The sequence below is a fragment of the Pelophylax lessonae genome, assembly GCF_965119305.1.
Source record: "Pelophylax lessonae genome assembly, chromosome: 5".
NCBI classification, from domain to species: Eukaryota; Metazoa; Chordata; class Amphibia; order Anura; family Ranidae; genus Pelophylax; species Pelophylax lessonae.
The window spans coordinates 381,541,261-381,565,032 of NC_138772.1; the positions used below are offsets into that span (position 1 = coordinate 381,541,261).

The 23,772-nt window shown below is 42.5% G+C and overlaps 1 protein-coding gene across 1 annotated transcript in view; it reads right to left on the reverse strand.

Annotated features, from left to right (window-relative positions):
- Positions 1-6,937, reverse strand: part of TUBB6 (tubulin beta 6 class V) — a 29,203-nt gene extending 22,266 nt beyond the window's left edge. The window contains exon 1 of the mRNA XM_082258084.1: positions 6,793-6,937. Within this exon, the coding sequence (XP_082114210.1) occupies positions 6,793-6,849 (57 nt within the window). The 5' untranslated portion in view covers positions 6,850-6,937. The remainder of the gene's footprint in view (positions 1-6,792) is intronic.
- Between the last annotated feature and the right edge of the window lie 16,835 nt (positions 6,938-23,772).

Sequence of the window (23,772 nt, forward strand, 5' to 3'; positions counted from 1 at the left end):
TACCACAACAGCATGATGCTGTGAGCTGAACACAAAGCACACAATGCAAATTGCCTGCCCAATGTAGCCCAAAGCATGGTGTTCCCAATTGGCCTAAAATGTATTTATTCTTCACAGATCAATTTCTTTGCCTTTAACTCCTTCATGTTTTCACAGCAGTCACATGATCAGGAGCCTGTCCTGTCGGCTCCTAATCAGAAGCCTTGACAGAGAGCTGTCTGTGGCAGCTCAACCAGTGTGCTGGGAGCATGCTGCTGGTGTGAACGCATATGTGCAGTGGCTCGGCATTAAAAGAGAAGTTTTTTAAAAAAAAAATCATATTTATCTAGGTGGATGCAGGATTGGTCCCCCGCTGGCTCTAAGGGTGAGAGCCAAGCAATCAAACACTGCTGATCGCTCGGTTCTCAGTGCTCTGTGAGCAGAGAGCTGGTGGCTGCACTTTCCTGTCACTGCATATATGCATTACATGGTTGGATAAAGGTGAAATAAAACAAACTCAGGAGGCAAGTGTGACTGCAGCTTAACTGCTCATGTATTTATTTTCATATCTTGAAGCTCTGAGATGACTTCTGAAATTATTTTTTTTAATTTATTTTCCAGTAACTAAAGGCCCCTTTCACACTGGCGGTTGATGTGCCACTGGTAAAAGCATGTTTTTTTATTTTGAAATTCCATCACTCCTGGCACAAAGACTATTCACATTTGTACATCGCGACTATGCGCGATTACTTGCGCTTGCATGCGGCTGCGTTTAGCTGCGGTAGTAAATTCTTGCCCTTTTTATAGCAACTGTTTACCTATTTTTTCTTTGTACTGCGATTAACTGCGTTTATATACAGATAGCTGCAGTACATCGCTCCTGGACGCTGTCAACTTTATTTTTCTTAAATGCATAAGTGCCGGTTCACACTTGTGCGGCTGCGGAGATCGCATGTAATTCGGAGCGCACTGCTCCTTCATTACATGCGATCTCACGCGTGGGGTGCGAATTTCAGCCATACACTTTGTATGGCTGAATTCGCACTGCATCCGCACCAAAGACGCACAGGAGGCATTTTTTGAGCCGCATCAAAATCGGATCGCACAGTGGTTCACACTTGTGCGATCCGATTCTGTGCGTACTTGCAGATCGCCCTGCGATATGCAATCAAACTGGGGGTGTCGTTAACTTTTAATTGACACCCCCTGCGTATCGCATATGGCAGTGTGAACTGCCAGATGTGCGGATACGATGCAGGAACACGCTGCATATTCGCAGCGTTCATGCATTGCACAAGTGTGAAACGAGCCTAAAACCGTATGTTATGAAAACGTTGCTAAACGCAGTGTGTGAATGGGGCCATAGGGATGCATTGTCTGCATTTAGCCACGGTTCCTCTTTCTGCAGCTAAAAGCTGAATTCTAACCGTTCGTGTGAAAGGGGCCTAAAAGTCTCAGTTTAAAACAGTTGGCACTGTTTGAAACAGTTGCTTGTGACAGCATGTTTCCTTTAGTTAAGAATTCCACGTTATCTCACCAATAATTACTAATCAAAACCGAAACAAGTAAGTGAAATCTGTCAGCTGGTATTTTTATGGCTGCCTTTAGTCACTAGGAATGTGAGATTTTGCAGCACTGACAAATGTGGCGGCTGGGCCATAGCATGGCAGTAAATGAGAGGTGGGTGCACAGCAGCTGGTGGCATTCCTGGCATAGCAAAGGCACCCAGGACACTCCCTGTTCTGACTGCTGCCGGATGGGGAGATTGTGGGGGCTTTTCAGAATTCCAAGAGGATGAGACGAGGGAGACACTTGTTACACGTATACTGCCTGCCCAGACCACATCTCTAAGCCCAAAACACAAGTGGAATCTGTACATCCTGAGCACTGATCGAGGGAAGGGGGAAACGTTCCAGGATTGATGGTCCTCATACAGGATCTAAGTTTCACTTACCCTTTTATGTAAAAAAAAATCTTTTCTTATGACATTTGTAGTTAGATAGTATGTATAGACATATAGGTCGGTGGCGATATACACAACAGAAGTACAATATGCAGTCCGAAAATTTAAATATATATATATGCCACCATGTCAGTTTAAAAAATAAACTTTAAAAAAATAAAAACATTATAAATCTTTTTTTCTTTCACTCATTTTATCTATCACTAAACTGTAGCCTATATATCTCCTTAAATGACATTTAACACCCCAAAACTTTCCTAAAATATAACCTATTAGCAATCTTAGGCCTCATTCACACAGGCGTAATTAAGTGTACACCGGCAGTCCTATTCATGTAACTTGGGACGGACCCAGCTCCCATTGTGACATCCTGGTGGGTGCGGGTGCGTGTCCCCAAACGCAGACAGTGTGAGTTCAGGATACGCACCTACATGGATGTCAAATTAGGAGCAGCAGCCCCTGCATCCCAACTGACATGAATGGGACTGCATGCACATAGATGCACAGAACACATGTGCAGGCAAAAGACACCCCTCGCATGGGTGTACACTTAAGTATACGCCCCTGTGTACAAGGCCTTAAAGGGCACCAGAGGATATCCTAACACCATATGCCTTGGGGCTGTGCTATGCATTATGAGTTCTGTTCAGAGGATCACGGATCTGTTCAGGTTTGTTGGACTGAATTAAGTTTTTTGCGTCCAGGTTTGCTTTTGTGGACCTGGCCAGAGGTAGGTGGATGTGGGCAGATGCACGTTGGTTTATATCCAGTCACTCATAGGGATTACAGGAATCCATTCTTTCTTCACCGAAAGACATAACAGACACAGATGTCACATATCTGATGTCTGTTTTTGATCTCATCTGGATTACCCAGGGGAAACCAACACAGACCCAGGAACAGGCAAACTCCATGCAGATAATGCCTTGGCTAAGACTGAAACCGGGCATCCCAGTGGTGCAAGGGATAACCATTGTGCCACTGCCCCCCCCCCCCCCCATTCCTCAAAGCATAATCCAAAAACATGAAATTTTTCCCATAGTGACCACTCCGGTATTATCTTTTCTTTTATAGGAAAATTAAATGAGCAATCTTATTTGTGATTCTCCACAACAACCCTGACTTTGTTCTTGTTTTCTCCTTGTTTCATTTTTATTATAAATGGCACAATATAATTTGTCAGTTATTTATTTCAGGTACTTATATAGCGCTGTCAATTTACGCAGCACTTTACATATACATTGTACATTCACATCAGTCCCTACCCTCAACCAGCTTACAATCTATGGTCCCATACACACATTCATACCGTGTTTCCCCCGAAAATAAGACCGGGTCTTATAATCATTTTGGCACCAAAAGACACAGTAGGGCTTATTTTCGGGGTAGGTCTTATCATGTAATGTGCTGTCTTCCCTCCCTCCCTGCCTGTCAGGAATCCCTTGTGTGAATCGAGTAAAAGTGTTTGTAAAATCCTAGAATCCACTCTATTATTAGTATTATATAATGTCCAATGTGTGTGTTCCTGTATTATAATTGTGCTAAATACCTTTGTTAGAGCGCCGCTCGGCGATTCCGTGACCCCCTGTAGCTTTCTTCTCTTAGTGTTATATAATGTCCAATGTGTGTGTTTCTGTATTATAATTGTGTGAAATACCTTCGTTAGAGCGCCGCTCGGCGATTCCGCGAACCGCTCTGAGCACTGCAGAGGGGAGGGGCTGAGATCCACATAAAGTTTGAACCTATCCTAAGCCATTGTGCCATCCCCTCCACAAATAGGAAAGGAAATCCCAAAAATATGGAATGATTCCCCATAGTGACCAATCAGGTTTCATCTTTTCTTTTATGGAAAAATGAATAAGGGATTTTACTTTTCAGTGTAACAACTCTTTGCTCCTGTTGTCTCTAGTGGTATTTATATGTTTATACATGACACAAATATTTTTTGCTACTAAGCCCTGTTTCACACCAGTGCAGCTTTGAAATCACGCTACTTCAGTGCGATTTTGCACATCAGTGTGATTTGCACTGCCGATTTTATTGCGGCTTGCGACTTCATTTAACAGAAGTCTATGCAAGTCGCAATGAAATCGGAAAAAAGTAGTGCATGAAACTTTTGCATAATCGCTGCGACATGAGTCACGGCGATATGAGAGGTGCCATTGCCAGCAATAGGGTGCGACTTGTCATCCCATTTGAGGATGTCAAATCGCATGACAAGTCACACCGGTGTGAACGGGGGCTTATGTTCGTTTATAAAGACAAGAGTCTGCTGGATTGTGGGCCCGTTCACACCAGAAGGCAGTGCGGGAAACCTGCAATTGTAACGTACTGCAGTTGGCGATCTGCAGCCATTGTCAGTGTTAAGTTAACAACACCCCAAAGGCAGATCGCAAACAGAAGTACCATGCAATCCAGTTTCAGTGCGTTTTTTTAGGTTTTTAGGGCCAATTCACACCATAGAAATGCAGTCCGGATGCGTTCTGGATGCTTTTTGCATGCGCGTTTTTGATGCGTTCCAGGGCGTTTTTGGTGCATTTTTAAAGTGTTCTGGTGCATTTTTTCCCCTCTTTTTTCTTCACCTTAAAAAATGACATGTGTGTTCTTGTGCGCTTTTGGTGTGTTTTTGGCGCGTTTAGGTGCATTACAGTGCGTTTTTGATACATTTTACCGCTATCCAGTACAGTTCAGTGCATAAAAAAATGCACTGTTCTACTTTTTTCTGGAACGCACTGGAACTGACGGCACTGGTGTGAACTATGCCATTGAAAACCTCATAACCTACTATCCATGCGTTTTTGATTAAGAAAAAAAAAACACACTGGACTGCATGTGGCACTGGCCCTTAATGTAGTCCTTGCACTACTTTTGCTGCAGTCTGATTTGATTTGGCCCATTCAAAATGAATGTCTCAAATCACACCACATGTGAACCACACAGGAACGCACAGCGCCATCCTATGTGATTCCCAGTGTGATCCATCCCTTTATGTGAAAGCAGCGCTCAGCAGATTTTCTGCATCCTGCCAGCCCAAAGTTATGTGTTATGATGGCCATACACACTTCGATAAACGATCCATTTCTTTTCTGATCGATCTCTTCCAATAGAAATAATTAATCTATAGTTGAAAACCCATTCTATTGCTAAGCAACACATGGGGATGGTGATTTTGATTGATAGTTAGGATACAATCATGACTCACAATAGCAACGAAGGCGATTTCGATTGATCGATAATGTGACTCACAACAGCAAATTATCGATCGCATCGCTGTTTCCACCATGTCCTTTTTCTAATCGGATCCATCAAAATACAATCGTATTCATGAACAAAGGATCTCAGTGCTTCCAACTGATGCTAAACAATCGATCATTTTCCACGCTGACTCATTTTGATTGAATCTGATTAAATCGGGTCTAAATTGAATGGAAGTGAAGTCATGGCTATTTCTTGTCAGATTCAATCATTTGATAGAATCGCACATTGATCAGATAATAAAATCCAAATATTGTATGGCCACCAGTGCCGGAACAAGGCCATCTAGAGCCCAGGGCGAACATGACAAACTGCGGCATTATGTGTTAGCAAAAATAACCCCCCCCCCCCAAAAAAAAAGAAACAAATCTTCATGCTTACCCCCTAATAATAAATTCCCCCTTTTCCCAAGACAAACCCGCCTCCTGCTAAAACTGCCCCTCCTAGCACAAATCTTTGCCCCCATCACCCCTCCCAGCTCAAATCCTCTCTCTCCTCAAGTTCCCCCAGCACAAATCTCCCCCTCCCCAAGAAAAATGTCCTCCTCCTAGCACAAATCCTCTACCCCTCAATTTTCCCCTCCAAGTACACATCCTCTCCCCCCACACTCCAAATCCCCCTCCCAGCTCAAATCTTCTCTCTCCTCAAGTCCCCCCAGCACAAATCCCCCCCCGCTCCACTCCCCAAAAAAATTTCCTCCTCCTAGCACAAATCCTCTACCCCTCAAATTTCTTCTCCAAGTACACATCCTCTCCCCCCACACTCCAAATCCCCTTCCCAGCTCAAATCTTCTCTCCTCAAGTCCCCCCAGCACAAATCCTCCCCCACTCCCCCAAAAAATCCCCCTCCCAGCTCAAATCTCTCCACCCCCCCCCCCCCAGCACAAATCCCCCCTCATAGCACAAATACCCTCCCCCCTAAAAATGTCACCTCCTAGCACAAACACCCCCCCCCCATAAAAATATCCCCTCCTAGCACAAATACCCTCTACAATATCACTTCTTTTAGCCCAAATCCTCTTCCCCCCACCCCTCCTCCCAACACAAATCAACCCAAATCACCTTTCCAAACACACACAGCCATATTTCCCCTTCTAGAACAATTCTTACCACTGCTGCCCCCCAAATCCCCCCCCCCCCCATTTCCTCGTGTGGTGTCCACCTCACAGGATGCTACAGTGCCAAGGGCAGCAACCCCTCTTGCCCACCCCTTCTCCTGATGGCCACCACATTTTGCAGATAGTGAACAAACATGGAAGGACTATTACTAAGGGAACTCCTAGAGATGACTGTGATAATTAGTAGCAGTGTGATCATACATTAGAATACAGGATCCGTGCTATGCAAACAGATGAGAATGGAATCCTTGTATGGACACAGCTCACTGACTTCTTTATAGCAGAACAGAAAACTTTTGGCTGAGAAATGGAGAGCAGATCTGAATGACACACCCAAGAAAAATGTGAAAACTTTTCTATCTCCCCAGCAATCCACTTCCCTCCCCCCAGAACATCAGTACTGATCTAACAGAATCATTCAGCAGAGTCAGCTGATCACTGAAATAAAAGGTGATCAGGGATCTGTCAGTGTGTTTACCTTGGTTCCGATCTGGTTTCCACATTGGCCAGCCTGGATGTGTACGATCTCCCTCATGGTGTGAGTCCTGCAGGCACCGTTATTACACTGTGCAGTACAGGAGATGTGCTGCTCACTTCACTCTGATCCTCCCTAGATTTGGGAGAAGTCCCTAGGAACAGCCTACACTGGGCTGGGGATGGGTGAGTCACAGCAGTGGGCAGGACATTCCACATCATCTCATCTACACTTCCAGCTTTCTATAAAGATCTCTGATCTCTGAAGAATTCAACAATATAGGCAGAATAGAAGTAACCACCCATACATAGTATTCTTTGGCTGAAAGATGCACCTCCACACCCCACATATGGAGGATTGAACCCTGGAACATCATATGACAGCTGGCTCATCACATACTTCCTTACTGACTTTTTCTTCTACAGGGAACCTTGTATGCTTGTGAATAATGCATGCTAATATTAGTGCTAAAGTCACACTAAACATATCCTTACTCTCCGAAAATGATCCACACACTGACTTCCACGACCTAAAGTGGTTGTAAACCCTCACATACACTATATTACTAAAAAAATTAGGACGCCTGCCTTTACAAGCACAAGAAATTTAAGTCCCGGTTCACATTAGTGCTATCACGGAGATCGCATGTAATTCAGAGCGCACTGCGCCTAAATTACATGCGATCTCATGTGCGGTGCAAATTTCAGCCATACACTTTGTATGGCTGAATTCACACCGCTTCCGCACTAAACTCACACATGAGGCTTTTTTTTATCCGCAGCAGAATCGGATCGCACAGTGGTTCACACTAGTGCGATCCGATTCTGTGCAAACTTGCAGATCGCACTCCCCCTCCAAACCGTGCAGGTTTAGGAGATATTAATTTTACATATAGGTAAGCCTTATTATAGGCTTACCTGTAGGTAAAAGTTAAAAAGCGGAGTATACTACCGCTTTAATGGCATCCCAGTCTTAGTCCGTAGGGTTCAATATTGAGTTGGCCCACCCTTTGCAGCTATAACAGCTTCAACTCTTCTGGGAAGGCTGTCCACAAGGTTTAGGCAGGGCCGGGACAAGGAGTGGGCAAGAGGAGTGGCTGCCCTGGGCACAATGGTTTATTGCAGGGATGGGGCACCCTGACCCTAACCCTAAGACAAAGGAAAAGGGGAGGGCGCAGTTAGGCATCTTTGCCCTGGGCACTGGATGACCTTGTCTAGGCACTGGGTTTAGGAATGTGTCTGTGGGAATGTTTGACCATTCTTCCAGAATACCATTTGTGAGATGCGGCACTGATGTTGGTTAAGAAGGCCTGGCTGGCAGTCTCCGCTCTACGTCATCCCAAAGGTGCTCTTTTGGGTTGAGGTGCAGGCCAGTCAATTTCCTCCACCCCAAACTTGCTCATCCATGTCTGCCTGCTAGGTTGAATGAAAAAAAAACTAGTAGTGTGTACCTGGCTTTATGTAGAGCTTTTGACAGAGATGAGTAAACACTACAGATACAGTGCCTTGCGAAAGTATTCGGCCCCCTTGAACTTTGTGACCTTTTGCCACATTTCAGGCTTCCAACATAAAGATATAAAACTGTAATTTTTTGTGAAGAATCAACAACAAGTGGGACACAATTATGAAGTGGGACGAAATTTATTGGATATTTCAAACTTTTTTAACAAATAAAAAAATGAAAAATTTTGCGGGCAAAATTATTCAGCTCCCTTAAGCTAATACTTGGTAGCGCCACCTTTTGCTGCGATTACAGCTGTAAGTCGCTTGGGTTATGTCTCTATCAGTTTTGCACATCGAGAGACTGAAAATTTTGCCCATTCCTCCTTGCAAAACAGCTCGAGCTCAGTGAGGTTGGATGGAGAGCGTTTGTGAACAGCAGTTTTCAGTTCTTTCCACAGATTCTCGATTGGATTCAGGTCTGGACTTTGACTTGGCCATTCTAACACCTGGATATGTTTATTTGTGAACCATTCCATTGTAGATTTTGCTTTATGTTTTGGATCATTGTCTTGTTGGAAGACAAATCTCCGTCCCAGTCTCAGGTCTTTTGCAGACTCCATCAGGTTTTCTTCCAGAATGCTCCTATATTTGGCTCCATCCGTCTTCCCATCAATTTTAACCATCTTCCCTGTCCCTGCTGAAGAAAAGCAGGCCCAAACCATGATGCTGCCACCACCATGTTTTACAGTGGGGATGGTGTGTTCAGGGTGATGAGCTGTGTTGCTTTTATGCCAAACATAACGTTTTGCATTGTTGCCAAAAGGTTCGATTTTGGTTTCATCTGACCAGAGCACCTTCCACATGTTTGGTGTGTCTCCTAGGTGGCTTGTGGCAAACTTTAAACAACACTTTTTATGGATATCTTTAAGAAATGGCTTTCTTCTTGCCACTCTTCCATAAAGGCCAGATTTGTGCAGTATACGACTGATTGTTGTCCTATGGACAGAGTCTCCCACCTCAGCTGTAGATCTCTGCAGTTCATCCAGAGTGATCATGGGCCTCTTGGCTGCATCTCTGATCAATCTTCTCCTTGTATGAGCTGAAAGTTTAGAGGGACGGCCAGGTCTCCGTAGATTTGCAGTGGTCTGATGCTCCTTCCATTTCAATATTATCGCTTGCACAGTGCTCCTTGGGATGTTTAAAGCTTGGGAAATCTTTTTGTATCCAAATCCGTCTTTAAACTTCTCCACAACAGTATCTCGGACCTGCCTGGTGTGTTCCTTGTTCTTCATGATGCTCTCTGCGCTTTAAACGGACCTCTGAGACTATCACAGTGCAGGTGCATTTATACGGAGACTTGATTACACACAGATGGATTCTATTTATCATCATTAGTCATTTAGGTCAACATTGGTTCATTCAGAGATCCTCACTGAACTTCTGGAAAGAGTTTGCTCCACTGAAAGTAAAGGGGCTGAATAATTTTGCACGCCCAATTTTTCAGTTTTTTATTTGTTAACAAAGTTTGAAATATCCAATAAATTTTGTTCCACTTCATGATTGTGTCCCACTTGTTGTTGATTCTTTACAAAAAATTACAGTTTTATATCTTTATGTTTGAAGCCTGAAATGTGTCACAAAGTGAAATGTGTCACAAAAAAGGTCACAAAGTTCAAGGGGGCCGAATACTTTCGCAAGGCACTGAATATGTGCTTTTCTCTGATTCCATGACTGAGGTTTACAACCACTTTAAAAGAGAAGGGCAGGTTTCTAAAGAAAAGAAACATTCCACACTTACAGTACCTATGTAGACGCAGTATAAGGGCTCTTTCACACGGGCGATCCGATCAGATCCGCCTGTCAGTTTTTTAGGCGGATCTGATCGGATCCTCCATGCAGCTCTATGGGGCAGCGGGTGTCAGCGGAGACACCTCCGCTGACACCCGCTGCCATCCGTATCCGATCCTGTCCGTGAAGTCTGGACAGATGGAAACCCTATTTTTCCATCCGTTCAGTAATCTGATCGGATCTGATGAGAGCGGACAGGCGGTCCGCTCTCATCCGATCCCCCATAGAGGGCAGCGGGGGCTGAGACACCTCCCTCTCCGCTCTGCAAGCGGAGACGGAGCTGTCATCCGCCGGCTCAGCGGGGATCGCGGATCGATCCCCGCTGAGCAACACGGATCTGCCTACGGAGGCGGACCGCGTGAAAGAGCCCTTAGTCCAATACTACATCTGTCTCTCTGGCCTCTACACTGAGAGTTCAGTACTCAAAGTCCACTTGTAAGTGGGTTGAAATTGTTCCAGTTAGGTGCTTCCCCACACAGGAGGATAAGGGTAATGTCTTTCCTGGTTCTTTGGTTTTGGCAGGTTATCTTTGGGCCCAGTGGTGTCGCTATGGAGGTGCGAACCGCACCAGGGTGACAGCTGGCAGAGGGGTGACATAATCAAGTAGGAAGTGTGATGGTGTCACCCCTATCCGTGACAGAGCAGGGATCGGTGGTCTGGCACCGACCGCATCATTTACACTGCTAGCTATTTACGAAACTTGCCTGCCCAGCACCCTACAGGGCACTGTAGCAGGCTAGACAAGAGAGAGCCCGATTGGGGGGGGGGGGTTGTCATCTGGTGTTTTACCGCACCAGCCCTAGCGATGATACTGTTTGGGTCTGACCCACTGGTCCTTTGATAAAATAGGGATTGTGATTCGGAGCAGAAAGCCCCCGAGCAAAGAAGCCTGGAGCCCATAATCAAACCCCATAAGGGAGAAGATCGTAGAACTGTAATTGACGAGTGAAAAGTTATCGCTTCATAGTGCCGTGATGTAACAGGTCATCAGGACCTGAAGTTTATCACCAAAGATTCCAACACTGGAAAATGCCATTTTGGATCCCAAGATCATACATGGACTTTACCTTTGCATGTATGCCAAGGCAGAACATAGCCTGAGTTAGAATTAGGGACTGATCTTGAAAGCTGGACTTTGAAATATTTTTTTGCACTTTCTAAGTAAAGCTATGAAATCTTGTTTCCGCCTGGTCTGAGGTAATTCAAGGGGTGTAATGCAAGTGACTGGCACCCTTCTATAGTTCGGGTCATTATGAGTCAATGGGAAAACTGTCGGCTGAATCTGGGCCACAGGAGTGCAGAACTCTTGGATTTAAGAGGGACTCTCGGGCCCTCCTGGATCTAAGGATGGACTCTGATGGGCATTTCTGGATCTAAGGGGAAACGCTGATGGGCCCTCCTGGATCTAAGGGGGGACTCTGATGGGCATTTCTGGATCTAAGGGGAAACGCTGATGGGCCCTCCTGGATCTAAGGGGGGACTCTGATGGGCATTTCTGAATGTAAGGGAGTACTCTGGTAAACTCTCCTGGATGTAAGGAAGGACGTCTATAATAAAACAAAACATTTTTTAGTCCACAATGTTTGTAAAATCCACACTGCGGCTCTCATTATAAAAAGTTTGGAGACCTCTGCCATCATCCATAGTCCTTAGTCCATATAAGGAGCAAGCAAGAGAGGGTGGCTACCTTCCTACTTACAGTGGGACCATGGAGAATGAACGGAGCCACCCTCTAACAGGGATTTGATCACAGCAGCAAAATTAGAAATTTGAAGATTTGGAGGAGGCTAAGAGCAATAGAACATACTTTTTTGAGTTAGGAATATACTGTATACTTGCATAGAATTTCTTTTTAAAACTCAAATTTAATGTCACTTTTTTTTGTTTAATTATTTAAGTTTTTACAGTCATACAACAGTAGTGGGACATATATACAAATTTAATTGCATTTAGTAGGGAGTCATAAAAGTACATGCGGTATTTACTGATATGCTCAACATTATATGTGCATAGACAAAAATAATGTCACTGTTTATTAATGTTATAGGAATATCTTTAGAGAAATGGACATCAAATTCACAAAGCATTAAAGTGTATTTCCACTTTTCAGCCAAATAGGGATAACGCCAACTTTATATTTGTCACATGTTCCCACACCCATAGTATAATATAAAAAAAAAAAAATTGCTACTTACCTTTTTATATGCATTTGTCTTGCTGAAAAAATTCTACTTAGTTTTCCCCTTTTATGTAATGTTAAAGTGATATTAAAGCTCTGGGAAACCTAAAAATTCTCCCTTCTTGTGGGGCTTCGCTCACACTGGGAAGGTTGACTGATCATTTCTGTCTAGGGGGATTTAAACAAGAAGATTTACTTATCCGATTCTCCGCTCCTGCATGCTCCCTCTGTGCTGCTAGACAGGTCCCTGCAGCCTCTTCTCTCCCATGCTCTGGCGGTCTGTGGACCTCTAACATCATCAAGATTGGACATGTGGACATAGAGGTACAGTCAACTGCTAGAGCATGGGATAATGCCATCTGCCATGGGAGCAGAAGATCAGGTAAATAAAACTGCTTTTATTGTCCCTCTAGATTAAATGCAGTTAGTCTTTGCAGTGCACTGCACACAATTTTAAGGTTTTCTATAGTGTGACATTAAAGGATATTTTTTTTTCTCTTTTTCAAATACTGCTGACATACCTTGCAGGGTATACTGCTCCTTGGCCTAGTAAAGTTCTCCATTCTATCTGTATCAGATGGTCTCCCTAAACCTGGCCATAATATCCGGATTGAAGGTGGCTCCTTTGAGGTTCCTATGGAGCTACCCTTGATGGGCACTACCGGCTGACACCTACAGGTGCTACATGCATTTGTAGAAAAAGTCACCCTTAACAAAGGGTTAAACATCTCAAGGCATTGGTGGTACATTGTATGTTACTGCACTTTTTTTTGAAATGGCCTTCAATCTGTTCCACAATTGCACATTAGAAGCTATTCTAACTAAAAGAAGCTGCCTACAGAGTCCTATGTATAAACCTGCTCCCAGTAAAGGTATGCTGTTTGAATGGGAACGCGTAACAAACATATAGTAGAGGTTTCTCGAATTTGAATGCCAAAGTGGAAATACACTTTAAAGTGGGTCTGTCACTAAAATAAAACTGCCAATAATTGTGGCCCCTGCAAAGAAGAATTGAAAATACTCATCTCTTATGCCACTGAATGAGGAGAAATGGCTCCCCAAAGACCCCTCAAAAACCAGCACTCCTGGGAGTCAATCTTTGAGCTCTGTGGGTCCTACTGCATATCTCCACATCACTATAGGATACAGAAGGAACATGAAAGAATAGGTAGGTGGGAGGAACCAATAAGCACTGAGGGGTATCAGAAATCAGAAATTTTCAGAAAAGTCAAATTCTGAAAAGTTCCAGGCAGTGATTACAGAAGTATTCAGCGGTACAGGCAGAAGGAAAGATATTTACTTTCTTCTTTTGCAGAGACTTTTATATTAGCCATGTGACTATCATTTCCAAATTGGACTTAAAAATAAATAAAAATATTTATTGCCGTGTTGCATTACATGCCGTGTTCATGTGAAAGTCAAATATTGTGGCGGTACCCAGGTTTAGAGATGAGATGTACACTGTGTGCAGTAGCTCAATGTACAGAGTTCCTCTCTGAAGTGCATTGTCCCCTGTTACTACACACTTTACTTCTGTATGTTGCATATAGGGGGGGACACTGCTGAGCCCGTGCCCTCTCCACCAGTCCAGCGTACCTATGCCACCTCACTCCCAGTGGCAGAATAGGGTCCCACCGAACACTAGCATTAACCTCATGCATGCTCTCACTTAGCTCATTTACTGTTCAGTACCATTCAGATAGGTACGTGGGGTATTTGTAACATTGGTTCTGACCTAGTTATTTTGGGGGAACCAACTGCTAGGAAGAGAGCCATATCACTTACCCCCTTGTTAATGAAAAACCTGTCATCGACGCCAGAAACCATGCTTTATGGATGGCTGCTATACACTTCCCACCAGTTCATGGTTACCCATAGCAACTGCACTCAAACTCCCATTATTCTGCTGAGCTAACCTAACCAGGTCCTGTCCTGATATGCCATATGTTACCATGCAACTCTTGAATAACTTCAGACTAGGCTTAGACTGTTTCAAAGACTTTACTGGGAACTCTTAAGGCAATGTCCATGCAAGTGCATTACAGTTTTACCCTAACTGACTAGACTGAGTCTGCCCAGACATACCTCAATAGGTGCAGTCCATACTTGGTTTTCTCCAAAAACTTGGCAGATGCTTCCTATGTTCTGGTGTTCCATGGGACTACATGGTGCAGCAGCCGCTTCTAAAGCCTCGTACACACGCGTCGAAATTCGGCCAGGAATTTTCATCCGACGACCGATCCGCCGATTTTTGGCTTGTTAGAATGATGCTTCCGACAACCGACTCCGACTTTTCGGACGAAAAAATTCTGGTGTGCAGGCTATAAAATTTTTGTCCTCCGTCAAAACACGTCCGATTTTCATGCAGTCAGTACAGATTTCGGGGGGGAAAAATCTTATGAGCAAGACTGGGCATGCTCAGAGAAGAAAGAACACAAAGAAAGCAAACCAACACATGACATCACTTCTGAAGTAGAATTCTGTCGGTCGACAAAAGTCCAGTGCAGTCTAGGCACATTCCAACCAACAAAACACCACTCTGGACAAAAGATGGACGACCGGTCGGTGGAAATTCGTTGCGTGTGTACGAGGCTTTAGTCTTCTGTGTGCAGCAGGCAGCTGTGGACCCAGCCTTCCCCCTCTTTAAATATGCACAGGGAAGAAAGGGAGGGCCCAAAAAGCTTGGGAAAGGAGTCTAAGCCCAAATAACCCTTTCCCAACATGAGCAGGCTAACTCATTTTGCTAAAACTGAACCTTCTCTGTAGGCACCAGCTAACACGCTTATCTTATCTTGCAAAGTGGCAGCTGTTTAATTAAATAAATGCCTACAGGTGCATTCTTGCATGCTCAGATTATCTTTAGAGAACCCGAGGATACCCAACCGCGCAGAGCCCAAATATAGAGCCACAGCATCTAGTCTGCCTCCCATAGTACCCACCCCTTCCTATTGGCCTCATAATCCAAAATGCATCCTCATCAAGAGGTTGGCAGGAGCTGAACCATGAAGCTGTGGTTGATATTTTGTATACCAGGTTTCCCAAAGAATCTGCAATCCTTGAAGATTATTCAAAGATGCAAGTTGTACGGACCTGGTCTATTTTACAAGGTAAGGCAAACCTATAGGATTACTTTAAAGATGTCCAACAGAGAATTTCCCAACTACAACTCAAACCTAGATTTCTAGGAGTTCTAAATACCAACAATGGTTACCACTGTGTCGGATTATAATAGAGTCATAGCTGAGATCAAAAAAATAGGAGTTGACACCTGTAATTTGGAATTAGTCACATGTGGATGTTGGAAATATAATTGATGAATCTGATATTAATCCAATTATGTAGGCATGACCTTATAGCAAGCCCTTTACTTTGAAGAAAAAAAATGTTAAAGAATGTATATAATGCCTTTTGTCTGTGAGTGTTATGTGAGGTTTGCAACAAACAAAGACCTTCCCTATTAACAGGCTGACACCATATTACAATTAGACGGAACAGTCACACAACATAAAGAGGATATTGTGCTGAAGCAGGTGATCCTCTTAGATGGAGACATTTCTCCAGTGGGTGTAGTTGAAACCTAAGTCCTATAATTGTAAGTATGAATAGGATTATTAATATTATGCTGCCAGTTCTCTGCTAAAATTGTTTACATTAGTACATAAGCACTATAAAGCTTTGTGTTGGTTCGGGCAAGAGAGAGAACAGACCTTAAAAAAAAAAAAAAAAAAAAAAAAAAAGTTAGAAGAGGATGAGCAGGATGAGTAGAGTAGGGGTTGGCATCTATTTTGCCAGAAGCCCATATCAGAGTGAAGATATGCTCTATCTGTACCCGAAAGCATATAGAAAACAAAACTCACATTCTGTCTATATGTAGAGTAGTTACCGGTACTGTTCAAAGGACTATATAGACCAGCGTTTTCTCCGCACAAATAAAGTCTTCTCTGTTAACCTTAAATAAATGTAAATATTCATGTATCCTCTGAACAGTACAAGGACACACTCATCTAGTGGGATGTGCAAGGACATTGTTTGAATTTTTTTTACATCATTTCAGTCCACAAATTGGGCCTTTTCAAGCTTGGCATGGTTCAAGTACTGAATCTCTGATAGGTAACAAGGAGGTGTTATTGCAACAGGCATAAACTTATTAGTTCTATAGCAGGGACATTGTGTGGCCACAGTTGTAGCAAAAATGGCAACAGATCTCACTCAAGATGGCAGCTCAATGGTCAAAGCGATTGGAAAGTTTAATTTTTTTAAAAAGTAAAACAACAAACATGTTATACTTACCTGCTCTGTGCAATCGTTTTTGCACAAAGCAGCCCCGATCCTCCTGTTCTGGGGTCCCCCACCGGTGCTCCTGGCTCCTCCCCCCTGCCGATTGCCCCCATAGCAAGCTGCTTGCTATGTGTGCTCGCTCCTGAGCCCTGTTCTGTGTGTCCAAAGGATACACAGAGCGGGGCTCAGCCCTGCCGCCCCCCCCCCCCCCACTCCTTCATCACTGGCTCTAAATGACAGCAGCGGGATCCAATGGCCAATGAGGAGCAAGAGAGCCTCAGCTCCCATGCAGATCACTGGACCGAGATCGGGCTCAGGTATGTATTTAGGGCGGCTGCATAAAGAAGGTTTTTACCTTACTGCAAAGAATGCAGTAAGGTCAAAAATTATTCTGCCTTTACAACCACTTTCAGCCCACTAGGGGCAAAATGCATCAGAGAGATCTTATCTACGATTGGAGAGCAGAGCTGAAGCCATTTTACATTACCTGTTCAGTTTTGATCACAATATGTAGGTGTTCTGAGTGCGTTCGGTTGCCATTTTGCTGTAGCATATTGTAGCCTGACAAGCTGTGTTATACGGTTTGCACCAGTTCATTGCATGTCATGTCAGGTTAATTGATATCAGTGATAGGAGCATTAGAGCCGAACTTTTTTATGTGTGTCTGCACAATTGCATATTATTTCCTTAAGGATCCCAGCTGGTGCTGGGATATTGCTAAGGCTTCTTGCTGCTCAACATGGTGATGGGGCACGCACGGAGTGTCAGGCAAAGATCTCCAGCTGGTTACTAAGAGGGCTATCATTTGTGATAATGTTCCCCACCAGATTAACTATGTGAGAGTACCATAGGCATGCAGATCAGAAGAGTCTCTGAGATGAACTGCAACCTTTGAACTCTGCCTCCAAAAGCTAGGAAAGCTTCTGTATCGGTGGCAAGAGGAACGTGACTGGAAGGCCCCTGAAATCTGAGAGTCATAAAATTTTCAAGTGGGATGGCAATGACTTATTGTCAGGGTGGAGTTAAGAGACTGTGTATGAATACATGCACCAGAATTGGTTCCTCTTGGGAACTTTTAACTTCGTGATTTACTGTATGTTGGCATATCTATCTGGCTTCTTGCCATTGGAAACCACCAATTGTACTGCCTGGACTGTGTATCTTATCAGCAGTAATCAGCTGGTTTCCTGCTATTGCTTTGATTATTTGACCTGTAATGGCTCTGTGGGACGCAAAACTGGCATGTTATCTTATTATATACCCCTTTTACATTTCCATTTTAGTATGCGCCAAGTGCTACTGTGAATGTCTGTTATATAAACCATTCATAATATCTATTATTTCACTATTGCAGTTCTATTATACTTTGCAGTTCAAAAAACATGATAACCATCAACATTAGTCCTTGCCCTCAAACTAACTTTAAAGTCTGTTGTCCCTGGCACAATCTTACAGACACACACTTTAAATACAATTTTCAATGGAAAATAATTAATATACAAATATAGGGTTTGATTTTCTAAAGGCAATTAGGCAAGGGTAGTTGTACTTTGCAAAGAAATTATTACCAGAGCTTAGTAAATGCGGTGAAAGAATACGCAATCTTGTTCAAGAAAAAGAAAAAAACAGATTTTTTGCTTGCACATGATTCAATGATGGAAGTCAGCAGAGCTTCCACTAATGGCACTTTTCCACTGCAAGTAACGGCTAGTACCGGCTCGGCTCTACTCTGCCCGGTTTGCTTTTCCACTGCTGGTACCGCATGGTATAGTGTCGGAACGGTTCGGTACGGTACGGTATAGGTTTGCTTTTCCACTAAAGTAGTACTAAAGTTAAGTGGGTGGGATAACAACGGGGTGGGTGGGATTCTCTGACCAATCAGTGGCTAGTAGTGACTGCATGCAAAGGATTGTGGGATATGGTACCAGTTTGGTACCTGTTGGAACCACAATCGAGTAGGTACTTTTTTTTCAGAGCCGTACCGTACCGTATCGTTCGGTTCCATGCAGTGGAAAAGCAAACCTATACCGTACCGTACCGAACCGTTCCGACCCTATACCATGCGGTACCAGCAGTGGAAAAGCACAAAAGCGTGCCGAACCGTTACGGTTCTATGCAGTGGAAAAGCGCCATAATTCACTTAACTCTGAAGAAAATTCTGCTGCAAAGTGCAACTTCTGTTACAAAGTTGCAAACAATCAGTTTGCTTTTAGTAAACCAATACCATAGAATGGAAAGAAAACACAGCACTTGGAGTAAACTCACAATAAAGCGTACTTACCCAAATTTGATGCATACAATGCTCATAGTTGGGAATCAAATGATATAATGTGACTCTGTTTTGTTTCAAATGCTACTATAGAGTGGGTGAACACAAAGTGGTCAATGTTTATTAATGATAATAACAGCAGCAATATATAGTGTAAAATGTACTGCAATAGTGGCAAATAGGAATAGGTAGGTTGCAATATCAAATAGTTACCATATATAATGTCTAGATAACTAGATATTTATGTAACCCCCATGGACTTCAAGAATCAATTTAGGGCCACATCTGTATGATCAAATTGAACATATAGCCTGTCACTTGTGTTTCCTTCCCATTAGCAAGAACAAAAATGTTAAAAAGAAATGTAGAATTGTGATTTAACCCAACATTTCACAGATCACCACATTCCGAAGGATCCTGATTTCTTTCTTCTCCACTAATTTCCATTTACAATCTATAAGAGATCAGTCATCATTCACTTGGTCAATACGTCCTGTTCCTACATCCTGATCTTATCGAAATTTACTTTGCAAACCTACTATTCAATAATGGGTCCATAAAGTTGATGATATTAAACAAATAGAAGATTTAACTAACTCCTTGAAAGGAATAAGCCAAAGTTTCAAACCCTATGGTTTCACTGGATAGAATTCTCTTGAACTAATGAATATACACAATTGCTCTCTGGACCTATGTCCTCTCCTGGGAGAAAACAATAGGCCACAGTCACCATTGTCCCCCTATTTCTGCTCCCTCCATTACCTATAACCTCATTCCCTATTCCTTTCCTATTGTCCCCCTATTTCTGCTCCCTCCATTATCTATAACCCAATTCCCTATTCCTTTCCTATCCCCTGGTGTTTTTGGGGTTCTTTGCCTTCTCTTTCTAGCACAGCCCCACCTCTGGGTATGTTTCTCTCCCTTTTCTACTCTTTTCTTTTATTCTTTTCCTTCCTCATCCAAAGATAAATTCTTACTTTTGAAGTATGCTTCCTGTTTTAATTTCTGAGATGAGTAATTTTCCTTTTATTAACAATATACTTGTTACTTGCATCAGATGTGTCTAAGATGTATCCAACATGGTAAATTTTTCTCAACACCCTGGTTCAACACGCTTAACTGTAGAACTGTTTCTGCTGTTTGCTGCTTTGTGTGAGATGCGGCAGTTATATCTACCTGTCAATGATATTGTCTTTCCAACTACTTTGTACTGTACAATTGGAAAAAATACTTAATGGAAGCCTTTAAGCATTATAGATATGTCTCTTTTTATTCCAAGAATTTGTGAGATCCTGTTGTCCTGACAATTTATTTTACACTTTCTTTCTTAAAATAAGAATTTATTAAAAAAAAAAATCAAATGTAGGGGAAAACCGGTGGTCTAATTCAACACTGCAATTTCGTTATTATTGTAGCAACAGTTGAAGAAGCATTTTAGCAAAGTCAATGGTGTAGTTATTTTTCAGAATTTGCTTCATTGGATCTATGCCCAGTCAGCATTCTATTGCTGTCTCTTTGCCAGTTTCCATGGACTGTGTACACTGGCATCTTACATGAGTTGCTGAATGCACGGGTACATTGTCTTACAGTTTCACAAGATTTTAAAATTTCAACGGCTTTATGGCATGTAGCTTCTTTACAAAGTTTACAAATATGTTTGAAGAATTACAACCTAAACGCGGCATAATGTTTTAAATAAGTAGCTGATGAAGTCATTAAATACACCCTATTATTATAACTGTATCTTTGTATTAACTCCAGTGTAAATCTACCCTCCCTCCTACCCACAAAACAACGTAACACTTATCCCCACCCCAGAACTTCTTACCTCCAATGAAGGGCTGTAGCCCTCTCCGACGTTTACATTCCTTCCATCAGCAACTTGTTCAGGGCTTTCTGCATACTGTGACCTAATAGACTTGAATAAAAACTGTTTGCCTTGTTGGTATATGAGTACACAGGGGGCAGGTGCAGCAAGAAAAGATTATCATCATAAGGAAAGTAAACACCGGAGGAGACCGGGGCCCTGGATCAAAGGTAAGTAAGCTACTGCAAGGGGGGGGGGTAGTTTAGCTTATTGGGGTTGGGAGGGTGGGCTGAGGTAAACTTAAAGTGGTTGTAAACCCCCACATATGCCCAATGAAGTACTGGCCTCAGGTGATGCACAGACTAAACAAGTCCTCTTACATAAGTTGTACCTGTCTATTTGCAGTCTTCTCTTCTCTACATATGTTCAAAGTGCAGAATATATAACATTTATTTGAGCTGTCAGAAAAAAAGGAGCGGGGAACTGAAGTTACATTCTGTGGAGCTCAGTGAGGAGAGCTCTCAGAGCTGATTGGAGGAAAGGGACACACCCCTCCCTCACACAGTACACAGGAACAGAGCTGAGAGTGTCAATCAGCTGGATCTCCTTCCCCTGTCACCTTCTTTCTCTTGTTGTCAGGAAAACTTGTCAGAAATGATTCATGCAGATAGCAGAGGAATGAAGCAGCAGACAGAAACAACACTTATATGAGAAAAGTAAACACTATAGAGGGATATGCAACCACTTTAATACTAAGATACATTAAAGAGGATTTTTTTTACTAAGCATCATGTTTATCCAACCTGAACACATAAAACAATAATTCATTAACAAAAAGAAACCTTAATTTTATTTAGGAGCTTTGTGTAGCCATTCCTCCACCTAGCCAATCAGGATTCAGGGCTCTGACTAAGACAGTTCTCCTGCACCTGCTTCCTACTAATACATCAGTGCATTCCACCACTGCGTGGGTTCTTCTTAGATGTGCACCAAAAATGTTATATGGTATCTTAGGTGCTTGCCATAAAGCTATTGGGTATAACTTAAATTACCGCATCAACGCAGTTCAAATGCTATAATCAGCCACAGTATGTATATGTTTACATCACATGTGTAGGTTAGGTGATTTCTTGCAATTTCATAGGGAATCCTATCATAATTGCTACATAGGACGACCTCTTACTCCTCTTCCTCTGTGCAGTCCTAGACCACATACTTTGTTCCTAGGGGGTAAGAGGCTAAAAGTAATGCCAGGGGTGGTTCAGAGGTATTCTTTGGAGAGCTGGATAGTAACTGTTCACCTGATAAGCGAGGATAAAAAACTAGATTGTTTCGACAAGAATCTCCACCCCTATCTCTCAGCCTTTGGTTCTCTAAAATAAATGACATTAGACATATGGAGGATATGACAGTCTCCCTCTATCACCAGGAAGAAAAATTAAGACAAAAGTAGTTCTACTGTACAGACTTAAAAGGCTTACAAGAGCACCAGAAAACCCTTTCCAGTGGTCAATTCCCCCATATTTTCAAACTTCTTCAGAGGATCCTTCAGAGTCCGAATCTCTGTTTTTACTCTTGTTCAACTCTTTTCCACCCCTTCCATTTTTGTCTATGCCTGTTTCTTCCTCCTGCTAGGCCCCCTTTTTTTTTCTTTAGTACCCCCACCCTTTTTTTCCCCTTAATACTCTCTCCCATCACCCTCCACTTTTGTCCTTTAGCTCTGTGTTTTAATATACAGCTGGTAAAATAAGTATTGAATATGTCACCATTTTTCTATGTAAATATATTTCTAAAGGTGCTATTGACATTAAATTTTCAACACGTCGGTAACAACCAAAACAAATATGTTCAGAAATGAATTTATGTGTAATATAATGGAATGACACTGGGAAAAAGTATTGAACACATGAAGAAAGGGAGGTTCAAAAAGGCATGGAAAGCCAGTACACCATCTGAAATCTATCAGTAATTAGAAAGCAATGTCCCTTATCAGTGCAAATTAATACCAGTTGCTTCAGTCTTAACTGATGGCCTATAAAAAGGTGTCTCATTACCAAGGTGTCACACAATAAACATCTCATGAGGGGTAAAATAAACAACTCTCTCAAGACCTTCGCAACCTTATTGTTGCAAAACATACTGATGGCATTGGTTACAGAAGAATTTCTACACTTCTGAATGTTTCAGTGAGCACTGTTGTGGCCATATTCCAGAAGTGGAAAGAACATAATTTCACCATAAACCAGCCATGATCAGGAGCTATTCATAGGATTTCTGACAGAGGAGTCAAAAGAATTATCAGAAAAGTTGTCCAAGAGCCAAGGGTCACTTGTGGAGAGCTTCAGAAAGACTTGGAATTAGCAGGTACAATTGTGGCTGTATGCATGCTCACCAGACTCTATTGCTGAAGAAAAAGCATGTTAAAGCTTGTTTAAAGCTTGCTGCACAAAATTTAGACAAGCCTGTGAAATACTGGGAGAACATATTTTGGTCAGATGGGACCAAAATTGAACTCTTTGGATACCATAATACACACCATGTTTGGAGATCAAATGGTACTGCACATCACCCCAATAACACCATACCAACAGGGAAGTTTAGAGGTTGGAACATAATGGTGTGGGGCTGTTTTTTAGCATACGGTACTGGCAAAGTTTATATCGTAGAAATAAAGGATGAATGGAAAAATGTACCAAGACATTCTTGATAAAAAAATCTGCTGCCATCTACCAAGATGATGAAGATGAAACAAGGGTGGACATTTCAACAAGACAATGATCCCAAAATCAAAGTCAAGGAAACTCTCAATTGGTTTCAAAGAAAGAAAATAAAGCTGCTAGAAGGGTCCAGCCAATCGCCTGACTTGAATCCAAGTGAAAATCTCTGGAAAGAACTAAAGATCAGAGCTCACAAAAGAGGCCCACAGAACCTTTATGATTTGAAGACTGTTTATGTGGAAGAATATGCCAAAATCACACCTTAGCGATGTATGCGACGATTTTTTCCATAGGGGAGGCATCTTGAAGCGGTCATTACCAACAAAGGACTTTGTACAAAGTATTAAATACATTTCAGTTAGCGTGTTCAATACCTTTTCCATTTTCTTACTCATAACCTAATTTCTGAACATTTTTGTTTGGTATCTTTGTATGTATGGATT